This window comes from Polyodon spathula, chromosome 25 (genome assembly GCF_017654505.1).
Source record: "Polyodon spathula isolate WHYD16114869_AA chromosome 25, ASM1765450v1, whole genome shotgun sequence".
Taxonomy (NCBI): domain Eukaryota; kingdom Metazoa; phylum Chordata; class Actinopteri; order Acipenseriformes; family Polyodontidae; genus Polyodon; species Polyodon spathula.
Genome location: NC_054558.1, coordinates 5,728,514 through 5,748,812, shown reverse-complemented (window position 1 = coordinate 5,748,812; position 20,299 = coordinate 5,728,514). Strand labels below are relative to the sequence as shown.

At 46.0% G+C, this 20,299-nt stretch overlaps 1 protein-coding gene across 4 annotated transcripts in view; it reads left to right on the top strand.

Moving 5' to 3' along the window:
- The window catches only part of LOC121300081 (protein kinase C and casein kinase substrate in neurons protein 1-like), a 31,077-nt gene extending 11,609 nt beyond the window's left edge, over positions 1-19,468 (top strand). For all 4 annotated transcript variants that reach the window (XM_041228471.1, XM_041228473.1, XM_041228474.1 and 1 more), the window contains 9 exons: positions 9,753-9,887; positions 11,883-12,039; positions 12,295-12,530; positions 12,773-12,928; positions 14,143-14,318; positions 14,843-14,963; positions 15,198-15,325; positions 16,133-16,329; positions 16,806-19,468. In XM_041228471.1, the coding sequence (XP_041084405.1) occupies positions 9,828-9,887; positions 11,883-12,039; positions 12,295-12,530; positions 12,773-12,928; positions 14,143-14,318; positions 14,843-14,963; positions 15,198-15,325; positions 16,133-16,329; positions 16,806-16,915 (1,341 nt within the window). In that variant the 5' untranslated portion in view covers positions 9,753-9,827 and the 3' untranslated portion in view covers positions 16,916-19,468. The remainder of the gene's footprint in view (positions 1-9,752; positions 9,888-11,882; positions 12,040-12,294; positions 12,531-12,772; positions 12,929-14,142; positions 14,319-14,842; positions 14,964-15,197; positions 15,326-16,132; positions 16,330-16,805) is intronic.
- Positions 19,469-20,299: the final 831 nt, after the last annotated feature.

Genomic DNA, 20,299 nt, shown 5'->3' with positions numbered 1-20,299 from the left:
CAACATCTGTATTTTACGCATATTGAAAATGAAGCTGGAACGATCAGGCAAAATTGGAAACATTTAATATCTGTATAATATTGAAACTCTAAACAATTAGCACCCCTAATTAGATATAGAAAGAATACTAGCATGTACGAATGGAGCCGGTATTACAAGCAGAGGATGGTTGTTGATCTGGGTGTGTGAAAGCAGTCGTTAGCATTGTACAGATACTATTTGAATTGCCTTTTATTGAATCGTTGTCAGAATTCTGTGAGGACCTGATCAGAATCCAGTTACTAACCCCTAGCTTTTCAGTACCGATTAGATCAGAGTCCAAGAAGTTCTTCTCAGAAAGCGAGCCTGCTTACCTCCTGAGATACGTCAGCGTATATATTCAGTGCGATGGTCCTTGCCTGGAGGCTGATTTAGTGTCTGTCACAGACTGGCCTTGGCTGAGTATCTGCAGCACAGTGTTGTTTCGTTGTGGAAGCGGTCCTGACACGGCCACAGCTCCCCCAAGCACACAGGCTATTCTCAGTATTCACTCCATAGCTTACATTCGATCACGATTTTTTAAATTATATTTTTGGGAAACAGTTGGTGAGAACACTTACGGAGTTTGAGAAGCTGCCTTGACAAAACTTTGGAAAACAAAACATTATGCTTTATAAAATAGATACGTAGTTAGTAAACTTTAGATGGTACAATTATGCATTCATTGACTGAAGGGGATATAGGGGTCTTAGAAGTGGAGAGCCTGAGAACATGATCGAGCGACTCAAACAAAGCTTAAGACTTGACTTGCGAAGCCATAGCAAATTACCGTGCTGTAATGAATGATCATCCATCCGTCGCTCTCTCTCTCTCTCGATCTCATTTCAGACTCGCAGCAAACCTTCTACGCTTCTCTTACATTTCTGCTCTGCAAACTTAACTCATTACCCCCCCCCCCCCCCCCCCGGATTAGTGAAATGAATCCATGCTTGTTTCCCACCCACGAGAGTTATTGAGCGATAATTGAGGTCTGCAATTCAAAGACTTCTGATTTGAAGTTTGGGGCTTGCATTACTCCGAATCCAGCCCAATGGTCCCAGAGCACTCTCATACCTCCTCTTTCCAGAAATACCTAGTGTGATTGTATGGGTCGCTTCCCCCTGGGATACCAGTATCAATGACACCCAACCATCACTGGCGGATCTCTACATATACAGATCCCAATGTGTACACTGGAGAAAGCACTAGCTCCTCTATTTGACTTATGAGCTGTGCAGCTCATAATTACTTCGACCCTTGTGATAATCTTAGAGACATTAAAAAGGGAACGTTTGTCTGCCGCTGCTGAGTTATGGACAGCGAAATGAGATTGCGTTGCGATACGCTGTTGGGATTAATGCAAGTTCGCACGTAGCATGGTCCTGAAAGAGTTGTTGGTCAATGGTGTACACCCCATCCTTTCATCATTGCTGTCTTATCGATTCCCAGAATCCCCTGGGGCTGCCTCTGTGTTCCGTTGACCTTCCGCAAATGAGCGTGAGCCGGCATGATCTTTCAAGGCTGTGTTGCCATGTCAACAGGAGAAGGAAGAAGGAGCTGGTTGGGGCGTGGAGGGGGGATATGGATGAGCTTATGTGCTTTCCCAAACACCTCAAGGCCAAACTGAATTTAGCGCTGCTCTACCCTGACGGCCTAGCCTGCTGTCTGATTCCTGCCTCTGATTCCCTTCAGGAAAGTTGGGGGAGTTGAAGTCTGCAGCAAGACTCCAGAATGGCCTGCTGGGTGGTCACTTTATACTCCACGTGCAACACCAGGACTTTGGGACGTGGAAGCAGCCGAGTGCCTGCCATCAGCTCTCAATCAAGAGTCTGGCAGATATGCTGCCTTGCCGATTGCAACTGAAAAAGGAGCTTTTATATTCAGAGGCAATTATTCAGTCATATGAGGGGGGGGGGGCAGCCGGCTTACAACTAACTGTGGATGACAGCGCCAGCGCTTCCCTCCTGCGTGTGTCAATGCTAACAATCACTCGACATCTCACTTCACGCTCCAGGGCACTGCAGTAAAGAGCTCTGTTTCTAACAGGGACGCCTTGTTTCAGAAAGCAGTGCACTTGCAGTAATGGGAAAGCGTGATTTGAGGCAGTAAAACAGTGTGCAGCGCGGTTACGACAGCGACAAGACGCTCCGCTGTCAACTGGGAGCCAAGAGAACCTGTCAACTCTCAATTCGACTGCAATGACTTCCATTTAGTTGCATTAATCTTAATGCGAGAGTCAAGCTGCAGGGCTGCTTTCATAAGGAGACAGGGCTTACTGGGGAATGAAGTGGTAGCTGGGTAATTTTATCAGGCTAATATCACCCCAAACTTCAAACACTCCTAAAGTCATAAACAGGGCTGTATAACTGTAAAAAATTGGTTATTTGTTAAAAATAGGTATTTCAGGATATTTCACAATGACACATAATATTTATTAAAGCAGAAAAAGAGTTATTGTACAACAAATGTTCCTAAATATATATATGGAATCAGTTTTGAATGTGACAGGTCTATTTTTTTTTCTGCTCTGATAACTATTGGCGTATAATGGAGTGAACTAAGCCATTTTGTAATTTTGTACAGTGAAAAAAACACAGCTCTAGATATGACCTTTCAACTAACAGGTGGGGCTGTAATAGTTGAAAGGCCGCTTTGTCACATGATTTGGGGAAATGTAAAATTAGAAGGACACTGGAAGCTGCAGTACTTTCTCTAAGAATGAATAAATATATTTTACTGTTGCGTCAGGATTGAGACAGATCGCATCTCAGACATGAGACATCTCATTCTGGGACAGCAGCGGTAGCACAAGGGCTGTAAAGTGTGAATTTTCCAACAAAAATCACAGGATTTCCAGAGCTGATGAAAATCACAGCCCACCAGTGTGCATTCAGTTTTTAACATGCAGTGGTACAGCATGCAGGAGTCTGAAACATTAGTTAAAGAGTCTTAAATTGAACAATGAAATATGTATGGTCAGATGTCCCTGAGGTTACTGCTGTTCTGATGTTCTGTGAAATGGCTGCAAAACGGACGCTTGAAGCATGCTGAAGAGAATGCTTTTGCAGAGAATGTTGAAAAGACATTTTCCTCAGATAAATGTGTTAGATTAGATTTAGCTCACTCGTTCCACACCAGTGAGCAGTGCAGAGCACTCAGCACTGCAAATTGGACAGATAAATACGACAACATATTCTCGCTGCAGTTTTTGATTTGCATTTTATTTAAAGTCCAAACAAGACGCTGCATGGAATACATGAGAAACTGTGCTGTCTTGATTACCCAGCCAATCTAACCACTGGGCCACCTCTAACCACTGGGCCACACAGCCTCCCAGTCCCTCGCCTCTAACCACTGGGCCACACAGCCTCCCAGTCCCTCCCCTCTAACCACTGGGCCACACAGCCTCCCAGTCCAGCAATGCAGAAACTGAAAATGAATAATACCATTGGAGTGTCTGGTTTTGTCCTTGTCCACACAGGGCTGGCTGAGCAGTTCTATAGGTGATACAGTGTCTAACAGCAATGATGCTCATCCTGTATCTAATGTAGTGCACTGCAGTGTACAATGTAAGACAGTGTGTCTGGTGCAGTGTACTGCGGGACACACTGTGCTTGTGCTCAGTGGATCTGGTGCAGTGTACTGCGGGACACACTGTGCTTGTGCTCAGTGGATCTGGTGCAGTGTACTGCGGGACACACTGTGCTTGTGCTCAGTGGATCTGGTGCAGTGTACTGCGGGACACACTGTGCTTGTGCTCAGTGGATCTGGTGCAGTGCACACTGCAGGACTGTGCCATGCTTCTTGCAGTGTGACTGGATGTGTTCCAGCCTGCTGCAGGTTTCACTCAGTGTTGCTGACAGATGATCGCTCGGTGTTGTTTAATTCATGACTATGCGTTCTGTAGTCCGTGCATCTCTGTGCTGTGCACGCGGTACTGCCTTGGCTTGCATGCATTTGTGCATTTAGTCTACAGTATGTATGGGTCGGGCCCCTCCCCCCTCATGGCTCTGCCGTTTCCGGGACTCTAACTAGCGAGTCCCCAGACAGTCTCAGGTGGGAGATCTTGTAGCAGCCCTGCTGAATAATTCACATCCTCAGATATATAAAGAGGTGCCAGGTTCGCTTGTGTTGCTGGTGCCCGGGCTGGCAGAGTTTTTGATAGGGGTTTATGAAGTTATCTTATTTCACAGTCCTACCACATGCTGATGATATCAGATTGGAATTTGACGACCCTTGAGTGGAAATTCTAGGCTAACTCACTCGTAGCTGCCCTTATGCTACCATTGCCCAGCATACTGTAGTGTCGCTACTGCATCACCATTTAAAATGGGGGACCAGTTCTTGCACCAACATGACCTGTTGAAATCTACGACCAGTTTAAAACCGGTGTTGGTCTTGTCTAGCTGGCCGAACATGATTAGTGTTTTAAAAAGTTTTTAGCAAACCATTTCAAAAGCATGTCTGAAAAAACCAAACCCAGAAGCAGTTCCTCAAACTGTGATCCTCTTATGATAATAGGGGTATGTTTGTATTGTGCTTAGAAGTGCCTCACTGAGCTTTTCAAAGCACGTTGGAGGGACTGCAGCAGGAGAAGAATGCAATCTGTATCCAGCCATTCTGCACCGTACCTTTGCTAAGCGATCTTCAGTGACAATGCAGCAGTGAGACTACAGTGCAGTGGTTCTGTCCTAAGGCACAATTGAAAAGGGCAGCAACAAGGGCATCGACTGGTATTGTGGGAGCATTAGCACTGACTGAAAGAAAGAAAGCAGTCTTTGTTGTCTACCTGGATTGGTTAGATTGTCTGCATGCATACATTTTTGTTTTAAGCAGCTACACCCTTATAAAAGTGGGTGCATTTACACTGTAATGTAGCAGTTTATTATGCTTTCACTGTTCTCTGTTACACACAGCCATGCTCTTTACTTTGGTAAGCTTTGTAAGGGCCCTGTTCACTAAGGACGTTGTTTCAGCTCAAATCCATTCTGAATATCTCTTGGAACGCCCGCAGCTGTGCCAGCAGAGCATGTCTCACTTGCTCTGTGCAAGGAGAGTGTCTGTGCTGAGAATGTTTCCGTGCTGTCAGGGCTGCCTGCAGGCTCTCTCTCGCTCTCTCTCACACAGAGCCTGTTCCCTCCCGCACATGCACGCTGAGTTCATCCACTTCTGACAGCTTTGTGTTCGTGGAGCGGTCAAGTCCCTGAAGCTGCAATCGTTTGGAAACACGGATTTTAAAAAGCCTCGGTCCCGACACCTTTAACTGCAAGAGTATCATGACTTGCAGGGCTGGCTGCCTAGCAGCTTGTCTTGTGAACAGCTGCAGCCTGGAGGGAGACATTTGGTAAATAAATGAAACCAAATGAAAAAGAAAAGAACGTAGATGAGCCGTCGGGAAAGGCCTGCGTAAATAACGAGAAAGAGATGAAGGAAAATCACAGTCAGCAGGTTGCAGTTATTGAGGGATGCTCGCGCACACAAACGCTCACAGACAAACACAAACCACACACACCAACATACAGTGCCACATACACACACACACAAAACCTGCATTATTTCATTACCCTTTCCCTACCTATCCTATCATGTTTTCCTTCCCCATTCTCTCCCTTTTCCTTTCTTTCTTCTTTCTCTCCCTCTTTCCCTGAATTCCATCCCTCCTTCAGCACTGGTAACATCATCCAGAAAGCCAGCACTGCAGGTACGGATCCCTCTCTCCTTCACTCAACAGCCTCTTCCCCTCTCTCTCCCCTGTCACTGCCAGCTCCAGTGTGCCAGTTTGATTGGACACCTCAGGGATCATCTTTTTTCCCCACCTCCCTCCCCACTTTACCACATGACCTGCTAATGCCACCCTCTGTATAATTCACATCTCTCTCTCTCTCTCTCTCTCTCTCTCAACAAGAGGTGAAGCAAGCGGCTCAACACACACACACACACACACACACACACACACACACACACACACACACACAGAAATGAAGTAAGCATGGAAATATCAGAGACCCTGCAGCAATCTTATGAATGAAACTGGGTAAGGAAATGAATTATGCATTGTTGTTGTTATGGGAGCACACTGTATTTCTCCAAATATTAGCATGTTGTTTTTACTTAAATCTTTCATTTTATGGTACCGGTAATGCTTTAGAGAAATATATATTTAATATATTGTATTACTGTTCTGCAGAATGGATAAATAGATTAAGCCAATGTAATGTAAAATGATATCTGTGGAATACAGTAAAATCAGAACCACTAGATTATTCAACTCCGCTCTCATTGCCCTCCATCAAATCAATTGTTATCAGTCTCCCTGAAATGTTTTTTTTTTTTATATATTACCAAAACCAGCCTACAGAACCTGGCAGTGTGTGTAAGTCTCTTCTGTTCTTTGATTGATATTTTGATACACTAATGGGAACGCAGCAGTATAAGCCAGTACACACCAGTATTGCATTGCAGGACCATGGGCTACGGGAGCATGGTTCCCTTTCCGTTGTGTTGCTGATTTCCTCGTGGTTCTGCTGCGGTTCTGGGTATTACAGCAGTGTTGTAAGGGGGCTCGGTTTATGGAACTCTCCAGGGTGGTTTCAGGTGTTTTGACCGATATAGAGTCGGCCTGCCTGCTCAGGTATTGATGGATAATGAGCTTTGAGAGTCGGGTTTAATGCAGGTGTCAGGTAATGAGATTTGCAGGCCTTTGAGGTGTAGTGCTAGAACAGCTGATCGTCTGCATGCATGTATGTATTGGAAATATATATATTGTCATTGGATATAACAGTAAGGTAGTGTGTTAGTCGAGGGATGCAGAATCTCATACCGTGTTGCATAACGGCTATTTTGGCCCAGATCCCCTGTCCATTTTCCAAGCAGTGCTTTTGTAGTTAAGTCCTCGTCAGACCAAACAAACACAAAGCAGGGAATGTAATAATGTGATGATTGCAGAACAGGATTTCATGAGGCAGTGTGACAGTACTCAAGCCAACGCTGCGTGAAATGCATACAAAATGACCATGTTTGTATTCAGATACAGTCATGCAAACCAATGCATAAATGACATTTGAAGTAAAGAGAGCACATGCTACTGTGATGTGTTCCTCTTCTTATTTTATTTGGGCGTGCCCCCCCCCATCCCCCCCTTCCCCCCCGTCCCTAGGGACTACGTCACTGTAAGGTGATGAGTTAGACTTTTATTTTCCATATTTGGATATTTGTTTGCATTTTATAAGAATTTTTGAACACCCAACGAGCCAGTGCTAGATCTACTGGCTCAATAGCTAAGGCAGTAGTGAGAGTGTAGGCTTCACCCTTGTGGCTAAAATATCACAAACCCACAGAACAGTGAATGTGAAAGAAAATATCGCAAAGCCACAGAACAGTGAATGTGAAAGAAAATATCACAAACCCACAGAACAGTGAATGTGAAAGAAAATATCACAAACCCACAGTGAATGTGAAAGAAAATATCACAAACCCACAGAACAGTGAACGTGAAAGAAAATATTGCAAACCCACAGAACAGTGAATGTGAAAGTTTCGACCAGATGAGGAATTACCGGAACGCGGCTAAAATAACGATTTTCTTAAACCAGAATTATTATACAAATTGACATTGTATTTGTGTGCTGAACTTCTAGTAACACACAGAATAGGCAATGCATTGATCTCATTTCTACAAGTATTTCCACAAAGCGTCTTTCTCCAGCTTCATTGTGTTTGTGTCCCCAGTCCCCAGTCGAGTCGCAGTCGATGCACTGCCGCTGTCATCTTCTTAAAGAAGTCGTTCATAATAGAAGTTTCTACTGCTTTTTTTATTGCATCAGGAGGGCTACTGACTGAGTCAGTGTCATCCAGCCGTGTCTCTAAATGATAATCTGGAGCTATAAAGGGATGCTGCAAGCCGGTGTGCTGGTCTGGGGGTGAACATATTGGGTTTGCTTCGCTGGATCAGCTCCTGTTAGCTGGGATGTCAATGGTGATAATGCTGCTAGGCTCCCTGGTCCTTCTGCTGCCTAGCATACTGCCTCACTTCTGTCATGTCTTTTCTTTGGGCTCTGTATTAATCATGCATGTGCAGTGTGCTGTTGTAATAATGAGCCGCTCTCGCTGGCAATGCAGATGCTGTGCAATGACAGTGTGTTGGTCGAGGTGAGCAGGAGTCAGGCTGCATGGCAAAACGTAATGAAGCCGCTTTGACTCTGATTAAAAACTGCTCCTGAAGCACCTCCCGAGCAATCTGTCTCCCTGTCACGCTTGCATTGGTAATCAGGCTGCAGTTTATTGATACTGTACAGTATTGCTACAGTAATATTGTATCTAAAAATACTAGCAAGAAATATCCAAATATCCAAGGGTGGATCACATTGTGTATGAGTAAGTAAAGAGTTTACTGGAATTGAATTTGAATAAGAGTCTAGAGAATGCTCGGGCGGGTGGAATGCTCGGGCGCGTGGAATGCTCGGTCGGGTGGAATGCTCGGGTGCGTGGAATGCTCGTGGAATGCTCGGTCGGGTGGAATGCTCGGGCGCGTGGAATGCTCGGGCGGGTGGAATGCTCGGGCGCGTGGAATGCTCGGGCGGGTGGAATGCTCGGGCGCGTGGAATGCTCGGGCGGGTGGAATGCTCGGGCGGGTGGAATGCTCGGGCGGGTGGAATGCTCGGGCGGGTGGAATGGGGCGGGTGGAATGCTCGGGCGCTCGGGCGGGTGGAATGGGGCAGGTGGAATGCTCGGGCGGGTGGAATGCTCGGGCGCGTGGAATGCTCGGGCGCGTGGAATGCTCGGGCGGGTGGAATGCCGCCTTGTTGCTGGTCTGAATTTAAAAGCAGTTCTGTTTACTTCCATCAGTAGCAGAACCAAATGGAACTCATTGTTAGTATGATTGTGGCTCTTATATTGGATTGCAGACTGTAGCCCCCGTTGAGATTGGGTTCAAACTCATAGCAGAACGAGCACTGCTGTGCAGTGTGTACCTGATTTCTGTTCCTGTAAGTTCCCTCATTGCTCCACTGTTCTTGCTGTGTACAGTTATTAACCTGCGAAGGGCCCAGGCATCACTGAGCAAGCTAACATTTCAGTGCTTCTGCACTGCAGTCCTGCTTTATCTGAGCAGAGAGAGAAAGAGGCACTAGTGAACTTGTAGTGTGGATAGCTTCATCTCCATATATACTAATGGAATCCCTAGAATGTATAAGAGCTGACTGAGCAGGAGCTTGGTTGGCAGGTGCTTCCAAGTTTGAGTTGAACTCTTTTTCCGCACACATTACTGCAGAGCACACTGCCTTCCTCCTGGGTATTCTCCTTGCTTACCAGAGCACACTGTCTTCCTCCTGGGTATTCTCCTTGCTTACTGAGAGCACACTGCCTTCCTCCTGGGTATTCTCCTTGCTTCCCAGAGCACACTGCCTTCCTCCTGGGTATTCTCCTTGCTTACCAGAGCACACTGCCTTCCTCCTGGGTATTCTCCTTGCTTACCAGAGCACACTGCCTTCCTCCTGGGTATTCTCCTTGCTTACCGAGGCTAGTTAGCAATGTGAGATCACAAAACTCGTGAGCAGCTGGATTGGAACCCAAGTCTACAAATGCTGAAAGGTGCGAGGGAGGAGGGAATTATTAGCTTGTTTGCTTTATTTGCCCGGGCATTGGGGTGGGTGAATGTTCCTAGTAGTGTCTGCATTTAGTTGGAAATGTTTTCACGCTGAACTAACCCACCCTTCGCCCCTCTCTCTCCCTGTCAGTGTTTCAGTGCAGGACGATCTGAGCTCTGGTGCACACACTCCCAGCTTCCAGCCTCTGCTTCCACATCCAGGATAATGTCCGGCTCCTACGATGAGTGCGCAGGCTTTGATGAAGCCACGGACAGCTTCTGGGAGGTAATGTACCCTGCTTTCTATAGGAGTGACTAGGATTGACTAGATCATAGGCCCCGATCTATCTGACAATGGGCCTTCAATACACAGGTTAATGTGTGCGTTATTTAAAGAATGCTTTGAAGGTTCCTGCATGGCTCACGGTGAAGGCAAGGGTGTGGGGCGTGCAAGGTGAGTCATGCAGTCAGGGGAGCACAAGTTCACTTCCTGGCTGTGCCAAGTTGCCCATCATTACTGGGGATTCCACAGAGGCTGTTGCATTGGCTCTGGAGCTCCCACTGGAGGTAAAACTGGCAGGGACTGTTTCTCCTCACTGCACTACAGCGACCCCTACTGACCAAGGGCTGGTAGCTAACATCCACAGTGCAGCTCCTGGGTGTAAAGTATAAATTAGTCTGGTGATAGGGACCAGATACGCACCGACCTTCAATTCTCCTGAGTGGGGAAAAAAAGTGAATGTCTTTTGTCTATGATTGATTGTATTCACTAAAAATAACTTTTTATTAAGATTAACTTGGGAAGCCCATCTGTCATCACTTACTTGATGTTTCTTACTGTGTCATTACCTCAGTTGTTTGTTGTCATTTTCAAATGAAACTATCTGCTGAGATGATCAGATAAGGACTACTCTGGGACTCTCATGCAAGCCGCCTAGATGTTTATTAAACTGTTCTAAAAGTCCAGCGCTTTTCTTTCATCTTTCAAAGACGAGCATGCTCCTGCACATCAAAACCCTATATCAAAGGGCTCAGTCTCTTTCTAGCTATGATTTGATTGGTCTGTCGATGTGTGTCGGGGCGCACAGAGATCTGTGTTCAGATCAAAGCGTTGGTGTCCGATGGAAAGGGCTTGGATTTCAGTGATCCGCCACAGGGTTAAGTAACTCCTGATTTGAAAATTGTGATTTCTTGCTAGAGGATGTTTGCTGGAGTTTAGGTCACCTGGTTTAGACCCAGGATGGGTTTCATCATGACATTTGCCTGGCATATGGAGTTCAGTTAGTTTAGTCTGCTTTTTAACAGCATACTAAAATATACATACCGGACCAGTTTCCTCTTTTACACCCAGGGGCTCAAGAGCGGACCCAAGTATATTGTATTGCAGTGAGACAAATCAGTGTTCTTGTGTTTGGATTTGGGTTTTCGTCAATGCAGGTCCCTGAGAGTAGCTCAGGGTATAGGAAGATGTCTGTCGTTCTGTCTTTGCCAGTATGTCACTGTTCCGTTTTCACTTGAGAACCGCTTGTCCAATTGTGATGAAACTTGGTTAGGACATTCTTCGGCTCACGTTATTGAGGGTGTCAGGATCTCACAAGGTGTCGTGGTGTCATTCTGTTTTACTAAGCCCACAGCTCTAATTCTGTATTTGCAGTTCCAGTGTTTGCAGGCGTGCCACCTTGACCCTACTGTGCAGGCTCCCCAGGCTGGCACACATGGCTCCTGCTGCACTGTGCAGCACCTGTCTTATGTTGTCAGCTCCAATCCCTGGATCTGATGCTGTTGTATAAGGCCTGTAAGGGCATTGAGGATTGTAGGGATGACAGCCCCCAACCCCCCCAGGTCCTGGCACTTGCATAACTCCATGTGCAGAGCCACATGACCACTCCCCCTCCGGTAACATTAGCACATGCCTCTTGCAGGGCCGGGGGAGGGGTCTTGGATGCCTCCAAGACTTTCTTAGGTGGTCCGTTGCAGTTACATGCAACAGCAAAAAGGGATTAAATTGAGCTGGGTTATTTTTGTCTAATAATTAGGGGAATGGCTATGAGATTATTCTCCTCTGTGTGATAAATCCTGTGTGATAAAATGTAATATTGTAAACTATTGATACGCTTCCCTTTATTAAGTTCAGTAGCATTTTCACGGCACCCCTGATCACTGTGCAGCTCAGCTTTTCATTTCTATTATTTTATTTCTTCACTTTAAAACCCCTGATGGTGCAACACTAGCGCACCCCTTTCCTTCAATACCTGCTGCGTGTCTCCCCCTTGTGTGGCAGGTGGGTAACTACAAGCGAGCAGTGAAGCGGATTGACGATGGCCACAGGCTCTGTAACGACCTCATGAACTGTGTCCACGAGCGAGCCAAGATTGAGAAGGCGTACGCACAGCAGCTCACTGACTGGTCCAAGCGATGGAAACAGCTCGTCGAGAAAGGTACCGCTGGGGGCGGCAGGAAGGGCTCTGTTTCCCTATCACACACACACACACACACACTGTCTCTCTCGTCCGCTCTCACTCTCTCTCTATACACTGCCTGTCTCCCTCTCACACACACTGTGTCCTCTCTCACCTCCCTCACACACTCTCTCTCCCTAATCCTTCTCACACTCTCCCTCTCTCTCACTCTCTCTCTCCCTAACCCTACTCACACTCTCTGTCTGTCTCTCCCTCTCTCCCTCCCTCTCGTAGGTCCTCAGTACGGCTCTCTGGAGCGCGCCTGGATGGCTTTGATGACGGAAGCTGATAAGGTGAGCGAGCTGCACCAGGAGGTGAAGAACGGGCTCCTCTCGGAAGACTTCGAGAAGATCAAGAACTGGCAAAAGGACTCCTACCACAAGCAGATGATGGGCGGCTTCAAGGAGACCAAAGAGGCAGAGGACGGCTTCAGGAAAGCCCAGAAACCGTGGGCCAAGAAACTCAAAGAGGTGACTTGGAAATGCATTCAATAACACTGGCAAAGCTGGCGTCCTTGTTAGCAATCCTCAACTGAGATAGAGCAGCAGCCTATTCCAATAACATGATTTGAATGTCCTAATAATATTGAAGGCTTTGTGAAGAGTCCTCAAGCTGTTGCCAATACGCAGCAGTGTTCTTTTACTACTGTTCTTCATAGTACAGTGTGGAGGCTGCATCTAGTCTGAGCGCCGGGTTTCTCTCTCCTGTGCAGGTGGAGACTACCAAGAAGGTGTACCACCTGGCCTGCAAGGAGGAGAAGCTGGCAGCCGTGCGGGAGGCCAACAGCAAGGCAGAGGCCTCCGTCACACCCGACCAGCAGAAGAAGCTGCAGGACAAGGTGGACAGGTGCAAGCAGGACGTGCAGAAGGTAACAGACGGGTTGAGAGAGCACAGCCACAGGGGGTGACGCTGTAGCAGCGACTGATTCCGTCTTGTGTCATCGGGGCTGATTTTCAACAGAGGAGAAAAGCACCTGCTGTAGTTACAAAGCAAGAAATAAACAGGCATGTCATTAAAGTACAGCTGCGGCCAAATGCCTTGCATTGTAGGATTGAGACGTCATTTAAAAAAAGAAGAACTATATGAACAGAATTTAGATCTGTTGTTGAACAGTGCAATCAAAGATACTGCAAAATGATATTGTCAGTTTTTGGTTTAGGCATATGGAAAACTACAGAGCGCTATGCAATTCAGTATGTTAGCGTACCATTATTCGGCAGGTTTCATTCAGCTTTATGAAGCAAAAGGAGTTCGTTCTGTAGGGTGATGCAAAGCTTTTGGCCAGAGCTGTAAAAGTATGGAATTGAACATGGTAAATGCATTTCGTTAGCTAATTTCAGGCTGACCTGTTCTGCTGTTCCAGTGCTGTCATTGCAGCCCTGTTTCATTGCCCTTGGCCCAGTTGCTGTGAGAGAGAGCGCGTGAGACCCAGTGCAATGCCTGGGCTTTAGGTCTATTGTCACTGGAGCCCTGTGCCAAATCACTGCCCACAGGGCCGGTTCCAACAAACCATTAACCGGGAACCAGAGTCGCTTTTAAAAGCATTGTCAGGTTTGTGTAATGCATGGTCGATCCCTGCACAAAAATGCTTTGTTGTAATACTGCATTGAAAATTAGGCTGTGTTAGATATCAGAATTCTTATCATTGTGCCCCGCGGGGATAAATGTGCATCATGATGGGGATACAGCAGAGTGGCACACTTTTCATTTCAAGAATTAACCTTGGCGTGGTGATGAATAAGGACACTGCTCGGGGCTATGGCTGCTTATTTGTTGGTTTCCTGGGTCTTCCTGGCTAGATTCTCAACTCCAAATCATCAAAAAAATTAAATTAAAACACGCACCCCAACCAGAATGAAAAAACTCAGCCATCTAATTAAAGGAGCTTGGAATTTGTTTCTGTTAAACAACTATGAAATGGTTTCACTTACCTGCCTCTGAATTCAGTGTTTCTGGTTGGGAGTGTTTTCTTTCTGAAGAATGGTGGTGCAGATGCATGAGTACTGGAGGTACAGTCTCTTGCCTGTGTGAGCTGGGCTCTGGTGGGCTTGGCGTGACTCTGTCTCCCTGGATTGGTTTCAGGCAAAGGAGAAGTATGAGAAGGCTCTGGATGAGCTGAGCAAGAGCACCCCTCAGTACATAGAGAGCATGGAGCAGGTATTTGACCCATGCCAGCAGTTTGAGGAGAAGCGACTCAGCTTCCTCAAGGAGGTCCTGCTGGACATCAAGAGACACCTGAACCTCACTGAGGACCAGAGGTGAGCAGTGCCAGGAACGGAGTATCCCTCTGTCTCTCCATCCATCTCTCCTGCCATCCATTCATCCTCCATCCATCCCTCCTTCCATCCTGCTGTCCCTCCCTCCATCCATCCATCCATCTCTCCCTCCATCCCTCTATCCCTTCCTCCCTTCCTCCTGCCATCCCTCACTCCATGTATCCATCCCTCCTGCCATCCATCCTCATCCCTGTATCTATCCATCCCACCTGCCATCCATTCCTTCCTCCCTCCATCCCTCCTGCCATCCCTCCCTCCAATCCGCCCACCCACTTCTCCTTCTGCTTCCCTGACAGTAACATGAGCCTCAGCCCTGGAGTGCTGATAGATTGATGTTGAAGAGCAGTCATAAACACATACGGCCTGCTCTTTGCAGGGACTCAGCCCATAGTTATTACATTATATTACTGTAGAGCTGTAATCAATGAGGCTGCGGCATTGTGGTAGTTCTGGACCCAGCACTAGGCGTATGCATGTTACTGACCCGTCTCCCTGCCTCTCTGCAGCTATGAAGCGGTGTACAGAGAGCTGGAGCAGACGGTCCGCATTGCTGATGCGCAGGAAGATCTCAAGTGGTTTAATAACTATCACGGCCCTGCTATGCCCATGAACTGGCCACAGTTCGAGGTACAGTAATCGATTTATTTGAAAGATCCCAAGATAAAAAGGATCAGCGCCACCACTACAGGTTAAGTTTCGTTCCTCTGTCTTCTAGCAGGCAACTGACTTGATTGTAAAGAGACGCTGGGTGCGTGCGTGCGTGTGTGTGTGCGTGCATGTGTGTGCGTGTGTGTTTCTACACACTAGTGTGTGTTACACATGGTAGATGCTTCCAGTGTGACTGTTCTGTTTCCTGTGCAGGAGTACAACCCTGACCTGACCCACACCATCACTAAACGAGAGAAGGTGAAGAAGCCCAATGAAGGAGTCACTCTGACCAGCGTCACCTCTGGGGTAGAGCAGGTGGTGCAGGCTGGGGACCGGGGCAGGTAGGCAGCTCTGTGGACGTGGACCACGGACTGAACCGCTTGTGTGTGTAGCGGGGTGGAAGGAGTACGAGAAATGCATTACATTCAACAACAATTAATTCATCGACAGCGGGAGGTTAGCTAGTTAAAGACGGCTATTGATTTAAATACAATATGTATTAAAGCAGGAAAAAATAGCATTGTCACTTTCAAAATTGATATTTTTCTCTATATTATAAAATGTTCCTAAATATTGAAATGCTTACTTGAAAAACAATACTTGCTAAATTGTAGAATACTTTGTTTTTGATGTCCACCTTTTAAAGACATCATGCTTTCACCATCAGGGAATTAGCAAACAAAATAAAACTATAACAAAATGTAGAAATAACAACAGACTCGTGAAATGTCCCTTTCTTGTACTGGACAGAGCATGGTTAGCAGAAATATTCCCCATCTTCGATACAGCTGGTGTCTTTTTCATTGAAGATATTTTAAAGAAATGATGCAGTGTGTGTTCAATCATTTACCGGAAGCAAACTAAACCAGCTGCCAGGGTCCTAGCTGCAGTGCAGCAGGCAGTGAGTCAAGAAGGTGAACATTTGTTGTACTTATTTTTAAGTGTTAAAAATATGTATATTTACACTATTCTTTCAGAAATGGGAACTACATATAGCAGCAGGTAAATTTCCCAGAAATCATGAAAATCCATGATTACTGCCTTAGCTATTGAATATGGAATATTTGTAGCAAAAAAACACCACAGTATTGAAGAAACTTAAAAGTGGTATCCTCATAGTCTCTTTCTCTCTCTCTCTCTCCCCCCAGTGTGAGCAGCTACGACAGGAGCCAGGTGTTTTCAGCTGAGTGGTCTGACGAGGACACCCCCAACACAGGCAGCGAGACCAACGGAGGAGCTAACCCCTTCGAGGAGGAGACAGCGGCCCCTGCTGGCAAGGGTGTGCGTGTGCGGGCACTGTACGACTACGATGGGCAGGAGCAGGACGAGCTCAGCTTCAAAGCCGGTGAGGGCTCTCAGTGGGTGTTAATAACCGACGTGGTGGCGTCCCCCGCGTGGCTCCCCTGGTAAAAGCACAGCCGCGTGGCGTGCAGGGTGAGTCGTATCGGTTCTGGCGCTCCTGCAGGCTAGCGAGGCAAAACCAGCAGGGACTGTTTCTCCTCATTGCTCTACAGCGGACCCTACCAGCTAGGCACCCAGTGAGCTCAGGCAAACACCTGCAGGACTGGCCTTTGTCCTCCAGAGGCAGGTAGCTCGATGACATCCACTCTGGGGTTCTTGGGTGTAGAAGAGGAAGCTGGCTTGGTCGTGGGATCGGAGGACACCCACTGGACCTTCAGTTCTCCTGAGCAGCTGTGTGGGGAATGAGTATTCATTGGGGAGAAAACTGGAGAGCAACACCCGATTCATACTGTGCTGTTTCTGTCCTTGGCGCGGGTCCCTGTGTCACTGTTCTTACACGGTTATTGCTCTCGTTTCCAGGAGACGAGCTGCTGAAGCTGGGGGAGGAGGACGAGCAGGGCTGGTGTAAGGGTCGCCTCGGCAACGGCCAGGACGGCTTGTTCCCGGCCAATTACGTGGAATCCATCTAGTCACCTGGTTTGCGCATCCAATCAGAGGGCACCTCAGACTGTACCAGCCAATCGTTCTGCACCAGAGACTAAAGATTAACCCTTCCCTTGCCAGACTCTTATCAAGCAGTCTAAAAGAAACTTAGTAAAAAAAAAAAAAGACAATATCTATATTTATCAATTTTGTGAGAAATGAAAAAGCAGTTATTTAATATATACACAAAGAACAATAGACATATATATATATATATATATATATATATATATAACACCAACCAAAAGCAAGCACAGGGAGTCATTTTGCATTTTTGTGTCGCTGTGTTTAATATGAATTTTGTGCAGCTGATATGGCATTGTGTAACGGTATGTTCTTTGAGTATTAGTCAATGAGACCTGTGTAGCTGTGTGGGCTACACAACGGCCACCTTGTGTATATTTGATGACATTTTGTGCAGCGGTCTTAATGCTATGCAGTCTTACATTTGTTTTTGCATAGGAAAATGACTCTTGTGTAGCAGCATAGCAACAACACCCTATGTAAGGTAGGGTTTGTGTTTTGGTTATGTTCCTGTAAGCGGTATGTTCTGTACAAAGTGTGGGGTTTTTTTGTATCTACTTCCAGTTGTGTGCTATATAATATGCTGTTTGTGTATTTCAATGATGTTTGTCGAGCTGTGCTTATGCTACACATTGTGTGTTTCGCATAGCCGATAACAATTTGAGTAGCAGTTATATATATTTTTACAGGAAGCAGCACATCCTGCATGGAAACAGTTCCTACTGAAACCCATTCCATCCCGTCCAGGAAATCTTCCCCTGAAAACACAGTCAACACATTAATGGGCTCGGTTCTTCTTTCAAACTGATTTTTTTTTTTATTGTTTTCCATTATGGTGGTTTTATACTTGTGTATATTTTACATTACTGCTCATGTATTACCTGTATTTTTTTAAAATCCTGATTCCTAATCATATTCATTTTCAGGCGGACGGGGTATTTCAACAGCAATTTGTTCTGGTAAATCCTTGAACAACACAGAGTTCTTCGGTGCGTTCACTTTGAATCGATCTCGAGTTGTTCCTCTCTAGTTAGCGTGACAGATTTACTTTCTTGCCAGAAACAGGGTGGAAGTTGCACACACACTAGAAAGCCTACTGTCAGCAATGCAAGTCACAGAATATCCTTTCCAGAAACGCTGTTCAGCACGTGTCACATTAAATGAAACACTTCACTCTTGAGGAGCTGTAGGGAAGCTGTAATGCAGAAATCGCTCTTGTGTGTTCAGGGAGCCCGGTGTTGTCTTCCAGAAAGTACAATGGAATAAATCAACACACACTTCATTATTAATAAGGGTGGGGTACCAAACACAACAAAAGCGAGCCAAAGAAAGTCATGTGATCTGACCAGGAAAAGGCCAGAAATCGACCAGCCTGAAGCAGGCTGACACTGAATCCCAGTACTTCAGATCTGAACCAGACTTCTCTGTGCTGCACCGTGTGACTAGAATCCCCAGTGACTTCAAAAGAAAAACTGCTCTTCCATCGCTTAGCAACTGGGAGACCCTTACATCAACACAGAGCCAGTGTCCATTTCTGTCCCACTGTTCTCTTTCCTCCCCCTGGCTCAGTGGCACACCCTAGTGGAAGAAGCCCTTAACTCCTCCCCTACTCTTAAAGGTTTGTGTTCCCGCCCCCTTTTCCAATACGTTCTTCTTCACTTTGAAGGTACAACGCTGTTGAGCAGCCACTGAGCAACCTTCTCCATGCTGGTCCGCACCTATTGGAGTCTCTCTTGCTCCCTTCGCCGGACCCTTACAGTTCCTGTTCAAAACGGGCTAACATGTGCCCAGAGCGCTGGGGACCGCCATTGAAGAGATGGCTATATCACTTAATACAACGCTAGCAGAAGAAATAAATGGGCATCTATTAATAGTAACTGGGTAGAAGTACAGTGATTTTTACACTTTTTAACACCTGGATGAAATGCTCTACCCCTCCCCAGTGCTTACCTACCAAGCAGCTACAGAGGATAACTTGGTTTCAGTAAATTAAAAAAAAAAACATATTAACCTGGAAGCTGTGTAATTAGCCCAAATGATCTTGGTCCCAGAAGCTTTAAAGACCTAAAAACTACTAAAAAAAATACTTCTTTACCTCATTCACAGGACTTTGACAGTTCCCTATATCCAGCCTAGCCGACCCGACACAGTTCTATCTATTATCCTTATCAGCCTGAATCTGGGGTACAGACGAGATGCAATCAATCTCCAGTCATATATACAGTCGGATTTTAATATGTACATAGGTACGTTTCGAGGGCCAGCAAACCAATAAGCAAGCAAAAAAAAAAAAGCAGTGTCTTAATTATAAATATATGCATACATGTGGTAAAGTAGAATGCATTGGCTATCTATTGTGTTGAAATATTTTATTTTAACTGCAATTGAATTGTAAGCCTCTAGGGGGTGCAGTGGTGTCACCCCCTTCTCTGGTTTGTATATGATTATGTAATTTAAACAGTATATTATATTGTGTCTGTGCTACTGTGTGGATTATAAAAGATGGAAAAGTAAAAGGAAGGTCTGTATGTAAATGCATATTTTTTTGTCCTTGTGAAACTCTATTTAGCGGTTTAGAGGTACGTACGTGTCTAGGGTTAGTGTTGTAGTCTGCACTGTAACTGGTGTTAAGCTGAGATTAAAGATCAATGTTCAAACCGGACTCCAGTAAGTGGTTGTTGTGAAGTTGTCAGAGCCATGTTAGAGTGGAAGTCCCCAGCAGATAAACTTCAACATACACACCCTGGGGTACGCACTGGAGAGCGTGAAAGCCTGGACTGTGCCAAACTGTCCAAGTGTACACTATACATCATTTCAGGTTTTGCTTTCAGATTTAAGATACCTAGATTTTTTCAAAACAAAAACTTGCAGCATATTCCTGGTACCTGTAGTAGTCATTCCTCGGCATGCATTTGTTAGATACACAGTTCAGTAATTTCTGGCTATATTCATAACGCATTATCGGTACGTGTGCTGCTGTCTTAACGTGAACTCTCCAAGTACAGTAGAGGCAGCACGCTTAGGTTTTCATTTATTTTGTGTTGAGGTTGCAGTTGTTTTTCGTGACCAGTAGAGGGCGGTAGTGTCTCAGTCAGTACTGCTTGTGGAAACAAAAGCCTGAAGCTTTGCACGCTGGGGGCGAGCCCAAGAAAACGTGCATGTTCACAAGCGTCTCTCCCAGTCCTTCATCTCGTGTTTCAAAACGCTTTTCACCTTCTTTCGTACACGCATCACTGATTAGCACTGATATTGCACTGTCTACTGTTATAAATAGGGCCCTGCTTATCCATTTGTTTTTTTTTTAAACCTGTAATGTAGTCCTGTAGCCACACGATGTCGCTATAGCT